We start from the raw sequence: 16,301 nt of genomic DNA, 5'->3' as shown, positions 1-16,301 counted from the left end.
AAATAAATGATGTACAACAAAAAATATTTTATTTTATAACTCTTACTTCAAGTACATGCGTTTTTTTGTTTTTGTTTTTGTTTTTGTTTTTGTTTTTAGTTTTGTTTTTTTCTTTTTTTTATTTAATTACATCTTATATTTCTTTTCTTAAAGTGATTCATATATCATTAGTCTCATTTCCGTGAATAAATGGCAACATTAAACTCACTTCAAAAATGAATGTATCAGACCTCTCATCAAATACATTTCACTTATTCTACATGCATCTTAGTTTGACTTATAATAAACATGTTAGAACTTATCTTTATTTTACGACTAATACAATTATGTAGGACTGGGAGATATATTTAGTACAGTTTTAGTTCACTATGAAAGAACAGAGTGCAGGATTTTAGTACTTTATATTGCTTGAAGTTGCTGCATCCGAGCTAAATACTATTCGTTTTAAATACCAATTAGGTTTTAGTACCCACTGTAAGACTTCACGCTAGTGCTCTAATTGTTTGGTATTTCAGAATTTCCTCAAATTTAATGCCAAACCACTACTTTTTTCTAATTCCATCGAATATTCTTTTACAATACGATATGATATGTCATCAAGTTTCAAAGTATAGGTTAATATGTTTAGGTTTGTAATATCAACTGACATTTACACTAAGATAAAGGTTTTTGTATTCGAGTAGCATTCTTAATAAAACAAATACAGTCAGAGTCAGGAGGGAATAAAAACCGACCAAATTTAGTTTTATTTCATGTCCAAAACAGTTACTGATCACATAATCAGCACCTATAGACTAAAAAGCATCGTTTGTTTGGAGAGCTTTTTTCTGCACCTGGTCCATGCTCCCAGTTTTTAGTGGAGTCGGAATTGCTCATTTACTTTTGTTACTTTGTATGTATGATTTTAGTTGAACTCGTGGATCGTTTTGGTGTATTCATCTGCGCATGAAAACGGATTTACTCAACCTGTCATAGTTTTCTTTTCCTCATTCGTCTACCTCGGACTTGACTTTTTATGAGCAACGAGCTGGTGGTTCTAGAAAGGCAGAGAATGCTTACCCTACTGGTGCACCTGGTCCATGGTCACAGTTTTTAGTGGAGTCCTAGTTGCTCATTTGCTTTTGTTACTTGGTGTGTATGATTTTCGTTAATTCATGTTCTTTGTTGTGTATGTCTGTTTTCCATGTCTGGTCTTTGTCCCTGGATTACATTCTTTTGATTACCGCTATAACCTTGATTCCCTTGATTACTCATCTACACCGTGAATCACTTTACCATTGGTAGTGTTGTCTGGTTTTAATATGGACTGGTACTTATACAAATACAGAGCAGTTTTGTCGACATTATACCCCCGGGTAAGAACACAATCATACGAGTACAAATACAACAACCTACCGTTAGAACAAGAAACGATGATTTCAGTAAAATTAACCAAATTAAACAAAACCAACAACAATATCTATTGCAAACAGCAAATTTCATACACAATCTCTCTCTCTCTCTCTCTCTCTCTCTCACACACACACACACACACACAGGGAAGATATGTAATCGTATACTCAGCGGTACAAGTTCGAGTACCGCAGAGGGAACGACCAAAAATTTGCATCGCAAATTTGACAGTTCTAACATCGATGGGAATTTTTCAGACCTTTCTATATGTCTGCATATCTTCCCTGAATCAATTTGATCCGATGGAGCAGTGCAGTGAATAGAGTCGTCACATTCTGAAACGTTTGTATAATATTGATTTGTTGTGACATGCATCATTAATTTGATCCTCTATCCTACATAATAACATCCAAATGAACTGTCCCGTACTACCATACATCGTGTACTAAGTTACAGCCGTAGATTAATCCTACGAGGAGGAATGACCTGGCCAGCGAAATCTATAATTTTATATAGCCTAGCTTGACTTTGTGCAGGCGGTGTTGCCATAGATGTCACAACGGCACGAATTCGAGTCCTGCGGAGGGAACGACCAAATATTTACATCGCAAATTTGACAATTCTAACATTGTTGGGAATTTTGTAGACCTTCTCTATACGTTTATCTTCCCTGTATCAATTTTATCCGACGGAGTAGTGTAGCGAATAGAGTCGTCACATTCTGAGACCTTTGTATATATAATATCGAAAGTGCAACAAACGAACAACAAAATAAGACTATGTGGTGTGTTACTGTCTCTGGATTAGATATAAAAGTTACTTTGGTGGGTTTTTGTCATGCATGAATCTTCTCCTATCTGAATTTTATAAAGATTGGAATTCGAAAGTGTTGTTAGAGATTACAATTTTTTAATCATCCATTGAACAAAAATAACAATTATATTTCATTTTTCCTTTACTTAACAAGGCAGATTTTTAATTTTAATTCAAATAAAGATTTTAGCTGCTGCGAAAATATAAATAAAAAGATTATTATCAAATTCAAGCCCCCTCGGTCGATACTCTTCATTCGTGTGGTAATCTTGTATTCCATCCTCAACTGCAAGAAGTATATGTATTATAAAGTATTAGGGTATTGTAAAAACAAATCTGATATTGTATTGTTTTATTGAATGTATAGTAACCCCCCTCTCGCTTTACAGTTATGTAAGATACTGAAAATACAGGCATAAATATATATACATGTACACAAATACAGCATATCTGTATTCGGAATCACAATTTGAATATGAAGGTCGTATTTAAAGTCTATTGTATCCTTACTTGTCTAGTTATTTCTCTTATTTGACGAAACGTGTATTTTTTTATTGAAATAAAGATAATGATACTTTAATGCTGCCAATTCCATTAATGTAATCTTGGCAAAATTGCTTAATGTTGTTTTGATTTCTATCAGTTTGAAAGTGTAGGAAAACTACTGTCCAAACTATAAAACAAACCCGATGACTTTTTATTCCGTAATATCAACTTTCCGTTAATCTGTGGCTACATCCCTTTAGTAATTGCGTATGGAGTTTTCATTTCACAACTCATACATTATGCCAAAGCTTTCAGACTTTTTGTACCGCGCTGGACTTCTCACAATTCGGTTTCTAGAACGGGAACATGTTGATACAAAATTGAAGTCATCACCACAGTTTTATGGTCGCATCATGAACTCGTGGATCGTTACTGTTTATCCATCTGCAAAATGAGAATCGATTTGTTCAAAACGACATAGTTTTCCTTTCCTATTTCGTCATCCGTCTTGACTTTTTGTGAGCAGCTCAGTGGGTGTTTCTAGAATAGCAAAGCACTCTTCTCCTACAGGTGCACCTGGTCCATGCTCCCATTTTGTGGTGGAGTTCGAATGACTCAGTTACTTCTGTTGCTTCGTGCGTTTTATTTTGGTTTTTTTATGTTCCTTGTTGTATGTCTGTTTTCCATGCCTAGTCTTTGTCCCTGGATTACATTTTTTTCATTTCGGCTAAAATCTTGTTTACCTTAATTTTCCATTTTAGGGAAAACTGTTGTGATGTATACAAATTGCATTTCAAGAATCACCAAAAGGTATGACTCTGATGTTTAATTTACATGTAAAAAATTAAAGCCAAATGTAAGTCAAAACCTCAAACGACAATCAAAGGCATAAAAGGATAAAAACAAACAAACAAAATCTTTGTTTCTCATGCGTTCGTAAAAACAGAATGAATTGAAATAAGAATGAGTTCATTTGCATTTAAGTTATTTTCCAGCAATGTCTGGCTTTTTGTCTATTGGACGAAATGATTTGTTTGTTTCTCCATCGGTTCGTTCTTTCTCTTCATTCAACGATTCAGGTTTCCTGTCATATCTTCCTAAAATCGGGAGGTCTGGTGTCATAGGCTTACTATTGATTCCATCAGTAATAATACTCTTTGCTGAAATATTTACAATAGTGCAATGCTATTGGATCACTGACAAGAAATAAAAAAGGAAAACTAGAAATTTCAGTTGTTAAACTTTAAAACAATAAGATATTTATAAATGAAGGGTGCCATGAAAATTATCGAACTGATAAAATATAGGCAGTAGTCAAACAGAGTAGTCTAAAAGGAAAGTTCGTATAGCTAGTGGTAATATCAGGGCAAAATCCGGAAAGTTGGAAGACCACAGCTATGGTCCTGACTGTACATCTTTCATTCAAATCAGTATGAAGAAAATTAAATGACACAAATAAGGCAGGTCAGAGACTTAAGAGATCGTTTCAGCTGTCCCAAAACAATGATACACCGATTTCTTTAAATAAAAACATGAATAAAAATATGTGCATAATTATAACCATGATATTCATTAAGAATATAGCCATACAGATTTTCTAATTCACATTTTATTTAATTTGATTTGTATCAAGCTTCAGGTTTGATTTGATACTTGATGTCATTGACGTCATTTTGCCTTATGTCCGCGATTAAAAAAATCTAAAATAAAAGTTAAAATTAGGAATTGAATAACTTAATATTATATGGAATGAAATGTATTAGAACTTAAATCTCAATGATGTTTCTATTTCCTTAATAAGCTATATAAAATAACCATATTTGTATCAGTTTTTATAACTGCGAAATAAATAAACAAATATTTATAACGAATGCTAAATTTTATTATGAATTTCAAAGAATTGATATACAATTTCCATAATTATCAAAGTAAATAAATCTTTGAAGATTTCTGTGTTTTTTCTAAAGAGTGCCCCTTTGTAAATCATAGAGCCCATTAGAAGAATTGTTCGTGAAATGCTCCTTTATCAAGAAAAGAAGTTAATTTGATGTACTTACCGTTGGTGCCAGAAATGACAATCATTTCTAACAAAATAATTGCAACTACAGAACTTTTAGAAACTTTCATCCTAGATGTTTTTTTTAGTTTATTGCCTTGATTAATTATGATGAGTGATTCACTTCTTTATTTGAATAACGATGGTACAATTTGAAATCCCCTATTGTTGTCAATCACAATGTTTGTACTTTATCATCTTTGGTGATTAAAATAGGTAACAGCTAATAGCTTCAATTACAAAAATGCTTAGTCATATTAATATTGCTTCATGATCATATTGCTTCATTATTAGACATTAGATACGCACAGGTATGTAAGAAAGTATTTAGGTTATGAAATTAATAGATCATTTTTTGATACAGATAAAATAAAGAGTTTGGGGGCGTCAATAATTTTGTTCTTTAAATTGTAACCCGAAAACGCACATGACCGACGTGGATGCAGAATGCAATTTGAAACAATGTTTTGTTTTAAAAAAAAACGTAAACACTAGCATTTGGGAAATAATACTACTCAAATATTTAACACATATTCAGTCGATGTCATTGGTTGAAATACGTACATTATCATCAACGAATTGTATTTTGTATATATACTGTATTATGACATTTTTAAATTTATAATAACAAAAGATGAGGCATTTCTTTGACTATGTATGTCATTAAAAATATTCAAATTAAGATGATAGTATTCGCATCTTTTTCACATTTTTTCGAGTATCGTTAAATTTCAAAAAATATAAGATGTAACATCTGTCCGTACTTACATTTTGTTTTCTGATAAATCTACTAACAAAATTTTTTGGCAATATTATTATTTATTTTCTATTACCATGGGCTGTTAGTATTTGAAACAAATAACATTTACAACATCATGACGATGGATAGATTATTATCATTTTGGTTACCTCACTTAAACTGGATAGTTTTATCATGTAGCCTGGCCTTCAAACAATTATTTCCATAAAGGGGCGTACCACAGGAACCTTCTCTCTTGGAGAGCTGGTAGTGCTTAAAAGATCCAACTGTCCCCTAACGTAAGGACCTGGTCAACAGTCTTTTAAGACTACTCCGCTTTAGGCGATTTTATGCCCCACTTTCAGGAATGTTAGAAAGAGTAATCAAGGGAACCAAGGTTATAGCGGTAATCAAAAGAATGTAATCCAGGGACAAAGACCAGACATGGAAAACAGACACACACAACAAAGAACATAAAGTAACTAAAATCATACATACAAAGTAACAAAAGTAAATGAGCAACTCGGACTCCACTAAAAACTAGGAGCATGGACCAGCCGCACCGGTAGGGTAAGCGTCCTCTGCTTTTCTTGAAACACCCGCCGAGAATTCTGTAATTGGTCTATCCTTGTGGGTCTCTAATTGCTACAATTGGTTGAACAAATCTTTACATTTTAGCAACGGAAATCAAAATTGTCGCCACCAGTACCCACCGGTCGGCTGAATATAAACATAGTTGACATCGTGGGGAAAAAGATCGAAATGAACCTTGATAGCTAAATGGACACAAGCCCATTGCAAACAATCCATTTGCAGAATATATGTGAGTGAAGTACGACTAAAATAAACAGTTGAAATATATCAGTACAGTGCCAACAACCTGGGACTAATTGTGGCACGAGGGATGAAAACACGGGAAACGAACTCTATCATAACCTTTAAACAAACATTCCTATAATTATCCCATCACAACAAAATAATACAGTTATAGGTATGTAAATCGTTCATACTGTATATGAGCTCACTCAGGCGGACACAAATGAAATAAGAAAAGAATACTGAGTGACACTCGATAAATAACTGAATTACCAATCAACTGATCTAATCCCTATTAGGCACTGAAGAAGGTCATTTTTTGACTGATAATTTTGCTCATTATATAATTAACTATAGTGTATTAACATCTTTACTGGTATCGTTGTACAATCATTTAGACTTGTATATTTTTTTTGTTTGTGCTGCATCGTCATGACTCGATGATCCGATACCCATTAAGTTTGCTGGTTGGCAGATTCATTTAAACTATATATAAAGGTCTGGAAAATTCCCAACGATGTTAGAACTATCAAATTTGCGATGCAAATTTTTGGTCGTTCCCTCCGCCATAAATCAATCAAATTAATGATGCATGTCACAACAAATCAATTTGATCCCATGGAGCAGTGTAGCGAATAGAGTCGTCACATTATTAGGCGTTTATATACTATTCATTTGTTGTGACATGCATCATTAATTTGATCCTCTATCCTACACAATAACATCTAAATGAACTGTCCCGTACTACCATACATCGTATATTAAGTTACAGCCCTAGATTAACCCTACCAGGAGGAATGACCCGGCCAGCGACAGCTATGTTTTTACATAGCCTAGCTAGCCGAGTGGTCTAGGGCACTAGACTTTGTGCAGGCGGTGTTACCATAGATGTCACAGCGGTACGAGTTCGAGTCCTGCGGAGGGAACGACCAAAAATTTGCATCGCATATTTAACAGGTCTAACATCGTTGGAATTTTTCAGACCTTTCTATACGTTTACATATCTTCCCTGTATCAATTTGATCCGATGGATCAGTGTAGCGAATAGAGTCGTCACATTCTGAGACATATATATGTGTGTGTGTGTGTGTGTGTGTGTGTGTGTGTGTGTGTGTGCTGATTAGAAAAGGTATTAACCCTTTTAAAATTAAGGGTTTTTTATGTTTGATGCTTTGTGCTGAATTAAAACATAGTGTGTGCAAACAAAGTAAAATAAACATGACTTTTTAACACTTTATTTGTTGGTTCTTATTACACCTGATAATACCATGTAGTAATAGATAAGATAGCAAGACTGCATACAGATACAAGATTTGGTTTTCCATGATAATCAAGGTAAATGAATCACATTCAACACAATGAAAGGTATGTATACTTATATGTAAAACTAATGACCTTCTTATTGTAAATTGATAAATTTCAAATGGTGAAAAGGTGTCCCGATGAAAATCTGAATGTACGTGGTATTTAAAAATTGTAATTCACCGCCGAATTTGAATATAGCATCATATTATAGTACCTGAAGAGTTTCCATTTTATGATATATGGGAGTGTTGGGAATGGTAAATGGGAATGGGGAGGGAATAGTGTTTTGGGGAAGGGGAATATAAATGGGGAAAGTTTTAGTATTTATTGGTGAAAAACGAATTCAATTTAATTATAAATAATAAACAATTTAAAATATAAACTTTGATATGATAATGTACGTATTTGATACGAAATGTGCAATGGAGATTCCATGAGGGGATGCGGATATTTCTATGAGGAATGGGGAATTCTTAATTGGGAATGTGAATTTGGACAATGGGGGAATGGGGGATGGTATGTGGTGTAAGTGGGAAGTTTATACCATTCAAGAGCGATGACAAGTTTATATTCACAATAATTGTAATATTTGTTAAACATTCATAAAGAGGCCATTTGTATTAACAACGCGACGATTTGTTTTGTTTTTGTTTTGCTTTGTTTTTTTTGCTTTTTGGGTTTTTTTTTGTTTTTTTTTGTTTTTGTTTTTGTTTTGTTTTTTTTTTTTGTAATTTATGATTATCAGGACCATAAAGCATAATGCCCTTATGATTGTTTAAAATTTTATTACAGACATTTTCATTATCATCATATTATTTTTTTTTTGATTTTAAGGTCAATGTGGAAGTTTTGTTTTGTTTTCACATGTGTTCATTTTGTTCAGTTTTGTTGGTAAGTGCAATAAATATCATACATTGTAATAAATTGATAACAATATTGATTAAACGTTTCTCTTCCATATTTAGAGAATATGTCAATATAATTTGCATTACTGAAAACTAAGTCAGGAGCAGTCGTCATCATAATTTTCTTAATTTGGAGAGTAAGAAGATATGAACCTACACTTGTTATAATAGAAGGTGTGGATGCACTTCTCTGTTAACCGTTAAATGCTTTTTTCGCTATCGTTAGCGTTATATGAGTATCGTTGTTAGCGTTTTCCGTTACCGAGTTTCATCGTGATTCGTAACGACCTTCAATTACGCAACCGTTAGCTATTTTGCACTATGAAAATTACGGTTAACCTTAATAGCCTATTGCATTTCATCCACACCGCAATGATACAGTGTTATTAAACAGGTATTTTCATATTAATTCTGTATAAAGTCCAAGTACAGTCGTATTGGGTTGTGGTATTAATACAAAATTTACTGGTCTTAATACTGATTTTAGTTGGTCAACCGGAAGTTGAAATTATATATAAGGACCAACTAACATCAATATCAAGACTAGTAAATTCTATATAAAAACCACTGAAATTCATATTAAGACCAGTGAATAAAGACCATTACTTTAAACACAAAAACAACAGTTGAAAGACGATTCTCTCTAAATCAACCGGTCAGTGTCTATTCTATTTAAACACATTAGTTAATAGTTATATATTTGTAGATTGTGGGCAACAATGTTTGTCTTGTAAAAATATACAGAATATTGGTGATTGCCACAACCGTGTAACATGCAGCAATAATGAGGTTTATATCCATTTTTGAATTTACATTCTGACCATTGACTAATTCTCATTTGAGCTGATTTAATATAGAAATTGCCAATTTAAGAAAGCAAGACAATTTACTAGCTTAATTTTTGTCGAGTAAACATTTTTTGTACCATTATATGTAAGAATCAGGCAATAAGTGGCACATCATTTTTCTCAAAACATATTCAAATACATCTAGACGACAACTGAAAAGCTATTTGAATTTATCCTGAAACACTGGTTTTACTGCTTTTATAAGGAACAAGTTCCTGCCATTTTTCCATAGCGCATTTCAAGTAAATTTGACCTATCACTATCTTAAAAGGGAAAACTTTGCAAACAATTTGACAGTAATTACTCGAGGTTATGAGGTATAAAAACTTGGATAATGCAATAAAATGTGTTTTTTCCAACATGTGACAAACCTTTTAAATATTTTGCCTGAAGCTTAGACCGAAAATACTTAAATAATGTTAATCCAGTATATGAATGTCTTGCAAAATCAGTTTAGGTTATAGTATGTGTTTTAATAAGATTACAAATCAACATATTGATCTACAATGAGCTAATTAGCATATGAATAAATATCCAGCCAATAGGAAAACTGTGAAAAAATGGAATGTCAGTACCGTATTTGATATCGGTCGAACGAAATGTTAGCGTTTTGTTTTGTTTACATTTGCATGATCATTGGATAAATCACGCTAGTTCGTAGTATTACCTTGATAACTCAAACGTATGAAAAACAGGCATATTTTATAGCATTGCCTTGTTAAATCCAACTTATAAAAAGTACCTAGTTAGAAGCATTACTTCAGTAATTCCAACTTACAAAAACACGCCTTTTTCGTATCATTACCTTGATTGACAACATGATCATAACAATATTAGTATAATTAACAAGGATTTTTTATCATTTTGTCATTGACATAACAAGCCCTTTGTTTAAACTATTAAACATCTTATTACTATTTCGCCTTAAAGTTTTTGATATTTTTGCTTTTTACACCACTAAATGAAAAATATTTTGCATTGAAATGTTCATATGAATGGAAAGTATACTTTTGTTATTCAATGATTTTTTTTTACCTTACCCTACCGGTGCACCTGGTCCATATTCATAGTTTTTAGTGGCGTTCGAGTTGCTCATTTGCTTTTGTTACTTTGGATGTATGATTTTAGTTACTCTATGTTCTTTGTTGTGAATGTCTGTTTTCAGAGGAAGATGTTTACAAAATGCTGGAATTTTTAATCGACAACATATTTGTCCAGTGCGGTGGACGTGTTTTTCGACAAACGGTCGGCATTCCAATGGGAACAAATTGTGCTCCTTTACTTGTTGACCTATTCCTTCACTCTTATGAGGCTGACTTTATAGCTGATCTGATCAGAAAGAAAGAATATCGTTTGGCTAGATCCTCCAATTTCAGTTTCCGCTATATAGATGACGTATTATCTATAAACAATCCTAATTTCGGGGATTTGATACATCTTATCTACCCAAAAGAACTTGAGATAAAGGATACTACAGACACTGTGAAGTCAACCTCATGTCTTGACCTACACTTAGAAATCGATGGTAAAGGAAAACTATTGACCAAACTTTACGACAAACGTGATGACTTTTTATTCAGAACTGTTAACTTTCCTTTCATCTGTGGCAACATCCCTTAGGCATCTGCGTATGGAGTGTTCATATCACAACTCATACATTATGCCAGAGCTTGCCGAAACTACGCAGACGTGTATCGCGCTAGAACTCGAACAAATAGGCTTCTGGAACAGGGTTATGTTGCTACAAGATTGAAGTCATCACTACAGAAGTTTTATGGTCGTCATCATGAACTCGTGAACACTGATTTATTCAACGGGCCATAGTTTTCCTTTCCTCGTTTGTCTACGGACTTGACCTTTTATGAGCAACTCAGTGGGTGTTTCTAGAAAAGCAGTGGACGCTTATCCTACCGGTGCACCTGGTCAATCCTCACAGTTTTAGTGGAGTCTGAGTTGCTCATTTGCTTTTGTTACTTTGTATGTATGATTTTAGTTACTTTATGTTCTTTGTTGTGTATGTCTGTTTTCCATTCTGGTCTTTGTCACTGGATTACATTCTTTTGACTACCGCTATAACCTTGATTCCTTTGATTACTCTTAAACTTATATAGACACTCAGATTGGACAAATAGCAAATTAAGTTATGTGATACCTCAAATGATCAACCTTAATGTCCTATTTATGTTTATCTAAGGTTTGCTTTCAAACAAGATTAGACTTGACTACCGGAGAAAGTAAATATAACTTAGGATGTGGATTTTCGATTGTAAGTATTTTTTATAATCTTTAGCTTACTCTAACATGATCACACTTGTGTATGATATCTTAAGTACAGAATGAAAAACGGTTTTCTCATAATCTAAATTAATGACAAAATTTTTAATCCAAGAAGCAATTTCAACATACTGTATAAGGAATCTAAGACTTAAGGAAGAATATACCTAATAGCTTTGGTTAAAAGATAACTATAATGTTTCTAAGAGATGATGAACTTTTTATATTGCACTCTAGCTTAGAATCATGCAAAATGTGATTAATGGTTGGAAAGCCTACATATTTTTATTTTTTATATCTTGTTTAAAATGCTTTAGTAAACAGAAATTAACATTTGGTCTTTCATATAACCCGTGCTCATAGGAGATAAAAATTGTATAGAATGCACTGTAGGATTCAAAAGTAAGGGAGATGACTCTGTAAATGACACTCAAATACAATAGAATCTATTGGATATTCAGTGTTGATTATCTCCTAAGAGCAGGCAGATTTGAATGAATAATTACACATTTCGTAATATATTGCCACAAAACAACATAATTACAACAATAAAAATATGTAGCCTTTTTTGGGGTGTATCACATTTTTTAGATTTTGCATGATTCTTACAAAGACAGCTACTTAAATATTTATATGACTTTTTTGTGGTAAATTGTTAAACCAATTTCTTTTTCATTTCTTTTCAACAAAACTAATATATTCGAATTACATTTCGATATCGCAAACCTCAATTATCCATCTTTTAAGAATAATTGTAATTTCACCAAAACTAGTTTAATGTCAAACAATCGTTTTGATATAAGGATGACCAAAAACATATAATATATATTAATGGAAAGAAAGAAATATAAAATATTGAATTTTTCTGATTTATTACAAAGTGGTTTTCTCTCGGATGTGTATAGTGATTTTGGGATATTAAGAATAACCAACTGCAAACACTGAAAACGTATACGTGTTAAATTTGTTAAAACAAAACATTTATGGTCGATGAAAAAAAGAAATAGTTATCATTTATATATAACGAGAAAACGTATGGTGTATTTCGATGAGACAACAACCCCAACGGTGTGAATATGTCAACGACGATGAAATCCTCATTCCACATGACAGGCTTCAGCTGACCCCAAAACATCATTATACTCAGGTACAGCGCAAGAGTTGTCCCTACATACTCAAGTAACCTCTTTCATTATGTATGTACTGAACATAATTATATTCATTATAGATTTTTATGATGTGTTTATTTACATTTAGACGTGTGGCCAGTTCGATGCATCAGTTAGGGGGGATTTGCTTGACGTTGATGGGTTGTATCAAATGTGCTCAGTCTGTTGCAACGAGACACGTCTCTGCAATAGAGATGTAAACTGTGATAATTCAAGTACCATAGATATAGGTACTGTAGTTTAGTTGATTCAACATATATTTATAAAGATTGAGAATATACATTTAAAAAGTGGAATAATGAGACCGTTGTATTGTTATAAGAAATCCTACCTTCAAAATCATTGTCAAAAAAATAACACACATGTGAATGTATAAAATTGGGGAAACTTGTACGAATGAATACATTAATGTTAAAGCGATATAAATTTTAATTAAACAAATGAATATATAATAAAAGGAGGAGAAAAAATACCGCAAAATTAAATTTTGATAATTAAATGATATAACAAAGAAAATAAAATTTGGACTCTATTAGGCTGTAGAGATTGTGTATTGTTCAAATGGGACGCAACTTATACAATGTAAGAGTTGTCGTTCCTTATATATAAAATATAGCACTGTTTAATTTGCCATTATATAGTAGATTTCTTTTCTTCAATATGTAATAGATTTCTTACCAAGAGAGTGCGGAGAGATTAAAAATGTAACAACGGGAGTTCATCGAATCTACCCTAATGGTGATCTGCCATCTATTCAGGTGTATTGTTTTGTCGAAGAGGGAAATGCTTGGACAGTATGAATTACCTATATGCACTTCATTGATGTACTGCTGTGGATTATAGGGTTCTATACTTTTTCATTTTCAAAACGTGTGTGACGAATTAAGTTGTTGTGATTTTATATTTTTTGTACTATTCACATTGGCAAATAACGAGAAAAATAAACCATAATAAAATATCAAAATCAATAATGTTAAAAGTTATTAGAATCGCTATTTAAGTCACTGTTTTAACCTTTAATACACTCATTTTTTTCTCATTTTAAGGTTTTTCAGAGGCGAACGTCAGGTTGCCTTGATTTTTATCGTGACTGGCAGTCCTACAAGACGGGATTTGGTGATGCCGATGGAGAGTATTGGTTAGGTACATTAATATTTGGATTAAATGTCCATTTGTTACTACCACTTTAAAAGTTGTGATAATTATTGATTGATGTTTGTTTAGTTTCGTTGTTCCTACCTGAATCTATCGTCAATATGCACATAATAATCAACATTGATTAGCATGTAATCTATTCGAAAGTGTAGTACCGCTTAACAATGTAAAAGAGTAATCAAGGGAAACAAGGTTATAGCGGTAATCAAAAGAATGTAATCCTGGGACAAAGACCAGACATGGAAAACAGACATACACAACAAAGAACATAAAGTAACTAAAATCATACATACAAAGTAACAAAAGTAAATGTGCAACTCGGACTCCACTAAAAACTGGGAGCATGGACCAAGTGCACCGGTAGGATAAGCGTCCTCTGCTTTTAAAAAAAAAGACTCCAATTTCATTTTTTTCTTTCTTTTTTTTTTTTTTTTTTTTTGGTTTCTTGTTTTTATTTTGTGTATTGTTTTTGGTTAGATTTTTTAACTGATTTTTTAAAAAAATATTTTCATCCTTTTTATTCGCGTAAAATGCATTTCTGCAGCTACTTTCCATCAAGATTCTTTTTATATCTACTCACAAAAAAAATGACCGAACGTTGCAATGCATTTCCTCCAGGTAATAAACATTTACACGAGATAACGTCACATGGAAGACATGGTTTACATGTCCAACTCAGTGATTTTGACGATAATCATGGCTATGCTAATTATTCGACATTCTCTCTCGGGGATGAAAGAAGTGGCTATCAATTGATTGTGACGAAATATACAGGAAATATTGGTAATATATGTATGTAATTGAGACAAGTAATGTTTTTCCCCAACTACGGTAACAGTAAATCAGGGGAACAAGGTTCCGATTGGTAATGAAATAGGTTAAAATCAGGAGATAATGTATATAGAATGAAAATACAAGTAAATCTTGGAAGCGAAGCTTCCTAATTTTCTTAGATTATTAACAGATCTGTCAAACAGTAGATAATGTATATTTAATATGTCTAGCATTCGATTAGTTTTAAATGTTTCTCATCTGATTAAATTGCACAAAATACCTTTTGTTTTAAATAAATTACTTATCACTTCCACCTATTTGTCGATACAAACAAATGCAATATTGTAACATGCAAAATTAATTGCTTATGGTTTCTATTAATTTTCCTTCAGGCGACTCACTTACATATCACAGTGGAATGTCTTTCTCAACAAAAGACAGAGACAATGATCTCTCTAATGAGAAACATATAGCTGTTTCTAGAGCTGGTGCTTGGTGGTATACTGATGGATATCAATCTAATTTAAACGGAAGGTATTTGCGTGGGATCTATAAACCAAGCATTATTGATTATAAAGGTATGAATTGGGACTCGTGGAAAGGCTCCAACTACTCCGTTAAATCTACTATAATGATGACAAGAAGTTATTAATTAGAGAACAAGTTGCATTGCAGAGTACTGATGTACTGATATGAAATTTTCATTAAAATCTGTATTATGTTATATTTATCGTGTCGCATTTAGACGAAAACTGGAGACAAAAATCTGATGAATGTGTTTTCTCGTATATGTTAATGTATGTAACAAGGAATTGTGATTCTTTTAAAGGGTGTGGTCTTCAAGAGGAATTCCTAATTAGATTGTTTACAGTATCGAATAAATTTTACGACAAACATGATGACTTTTCCTTCAGAATTGTCAACGTCCCATTCATCTGTGGCAACATCCCTTCAGCACCTACATATGGAGTGTTCATATCACAACTCATGCTTTATGCCAGAGCTTGCCGAAACTACGCAGACTTTTTGTATCGCACTAGAATTCTAACAAATAAGCTTCTGGAAAAGGGTTATGTTACTACAACATTGAAGTCATCACTACAGAAGTTTTATGGTCGTCATCATGAACTTGTTCTGAGGTATCCATCTGCGCCATGAAAACTGATTTATTCAAAGTGTCATAGTTTTTCTTTCCTTGTTGTCTACCCCGGACTTGACTTTATATGAGCAAATCGGTGGCTGTTTCTAGAAAAGCAGAGGATGCTTACCCTACCGGTGCACCTGGTATATGCTCCTAGCTTTTTGTGGAGACTGCGATGCTCATTTGTTTTTGTTACTTTGTATGTATGATTTTAGTTACTTTATTTTCTTTGTTGTGTGTGTCTGTTTTCCATGTCTGGTGTTTGTCCCTTGATTACATTCTTTTGATTACCGCTATAACCTTGGTTACCTTGATTACCTATAACTCAATGTGTTTTGTTAACAAGGAAACCGAGAAATTTAAAAATTGAATTTTTACTGATACAAAATTGATATCCAGTAATTGCATCCCTTTGGCAGTTATCCTTT

At 32.8% G+C, this 16,301-nt stretch overlaps 1 protein-coding gene and 1 long non-coding RNA gene across 4 annotated transcripts in view; one reads left to right on the top strand and one right to left on the bottom strand.

Moving 5' to 3' along the window:
- LOC148603203 (uncharacterized) overlaps positions 1–16,301 on the bottom strand; it is a 92,946-nt gene that overhangs the window by 76,031 nt on the left and 614 nt on the right. The gene's annotated exons all lie outside the window — the stretch shown is intronic.
- On the top strand, positions 7,581–15,456 carry LOC148603204 (microfibril-associated glycoprotein 4-like). Of its 3 annotated transcripts, XM_088553204.1 has the most exons (9): positions 7,581–7,667; positions 8,442–8,498; positions 9,219–9,301; positions 11,555–11,626; positions 12,892–13,033; positions 13,473–13,597; positions 13,850–13,946; positions 14,577–14,741; positions 15,125–15,456. In XM_088553204.1, the coding sequence occupies exons 1-9, from the start codon at positions 7,661–7,663 to the stop codon at positions 15,382–15,384; spliced, it is 1,008 nt and encodes a 335-aa protein (XP_088409330.1). In that variant the 5' UTR covers positions 7,581–7,660; the 3' UTR covers positions 15,385–15,456. The 3 variants fall into 3 exon arrangements, with proteins under 3 accessions (XP_088409330.1, XP_088409331.1, XP_088409332.1); XM_088553205.1 differs by lacking the exon at positions 9,219–9,301; XM_088553206.1 differs by lacking the exon at positions 14,577–14,741.

This window comes from Perna viridis, chromosome 11, assembly GCF_037379345.1.
Source record: "Perna viridis isolate PV_CMFRI_1.1 ecotype Kerala chromosome 11, ASM3737934v1, whole genome shotgun sequence".
Taxonomy (NCBI): domain Eukaryota; kingdom Metazoa; phylum Mollusca; class Bivalvia; order Mytilida; family Mytilidae; genus Perna; species Perna viridis.
The sequence above is the reverse complement of the archived record's forward strand: the minus strand, read 5'-3'. Positions and strand labels throughout refer to the sequence as shown.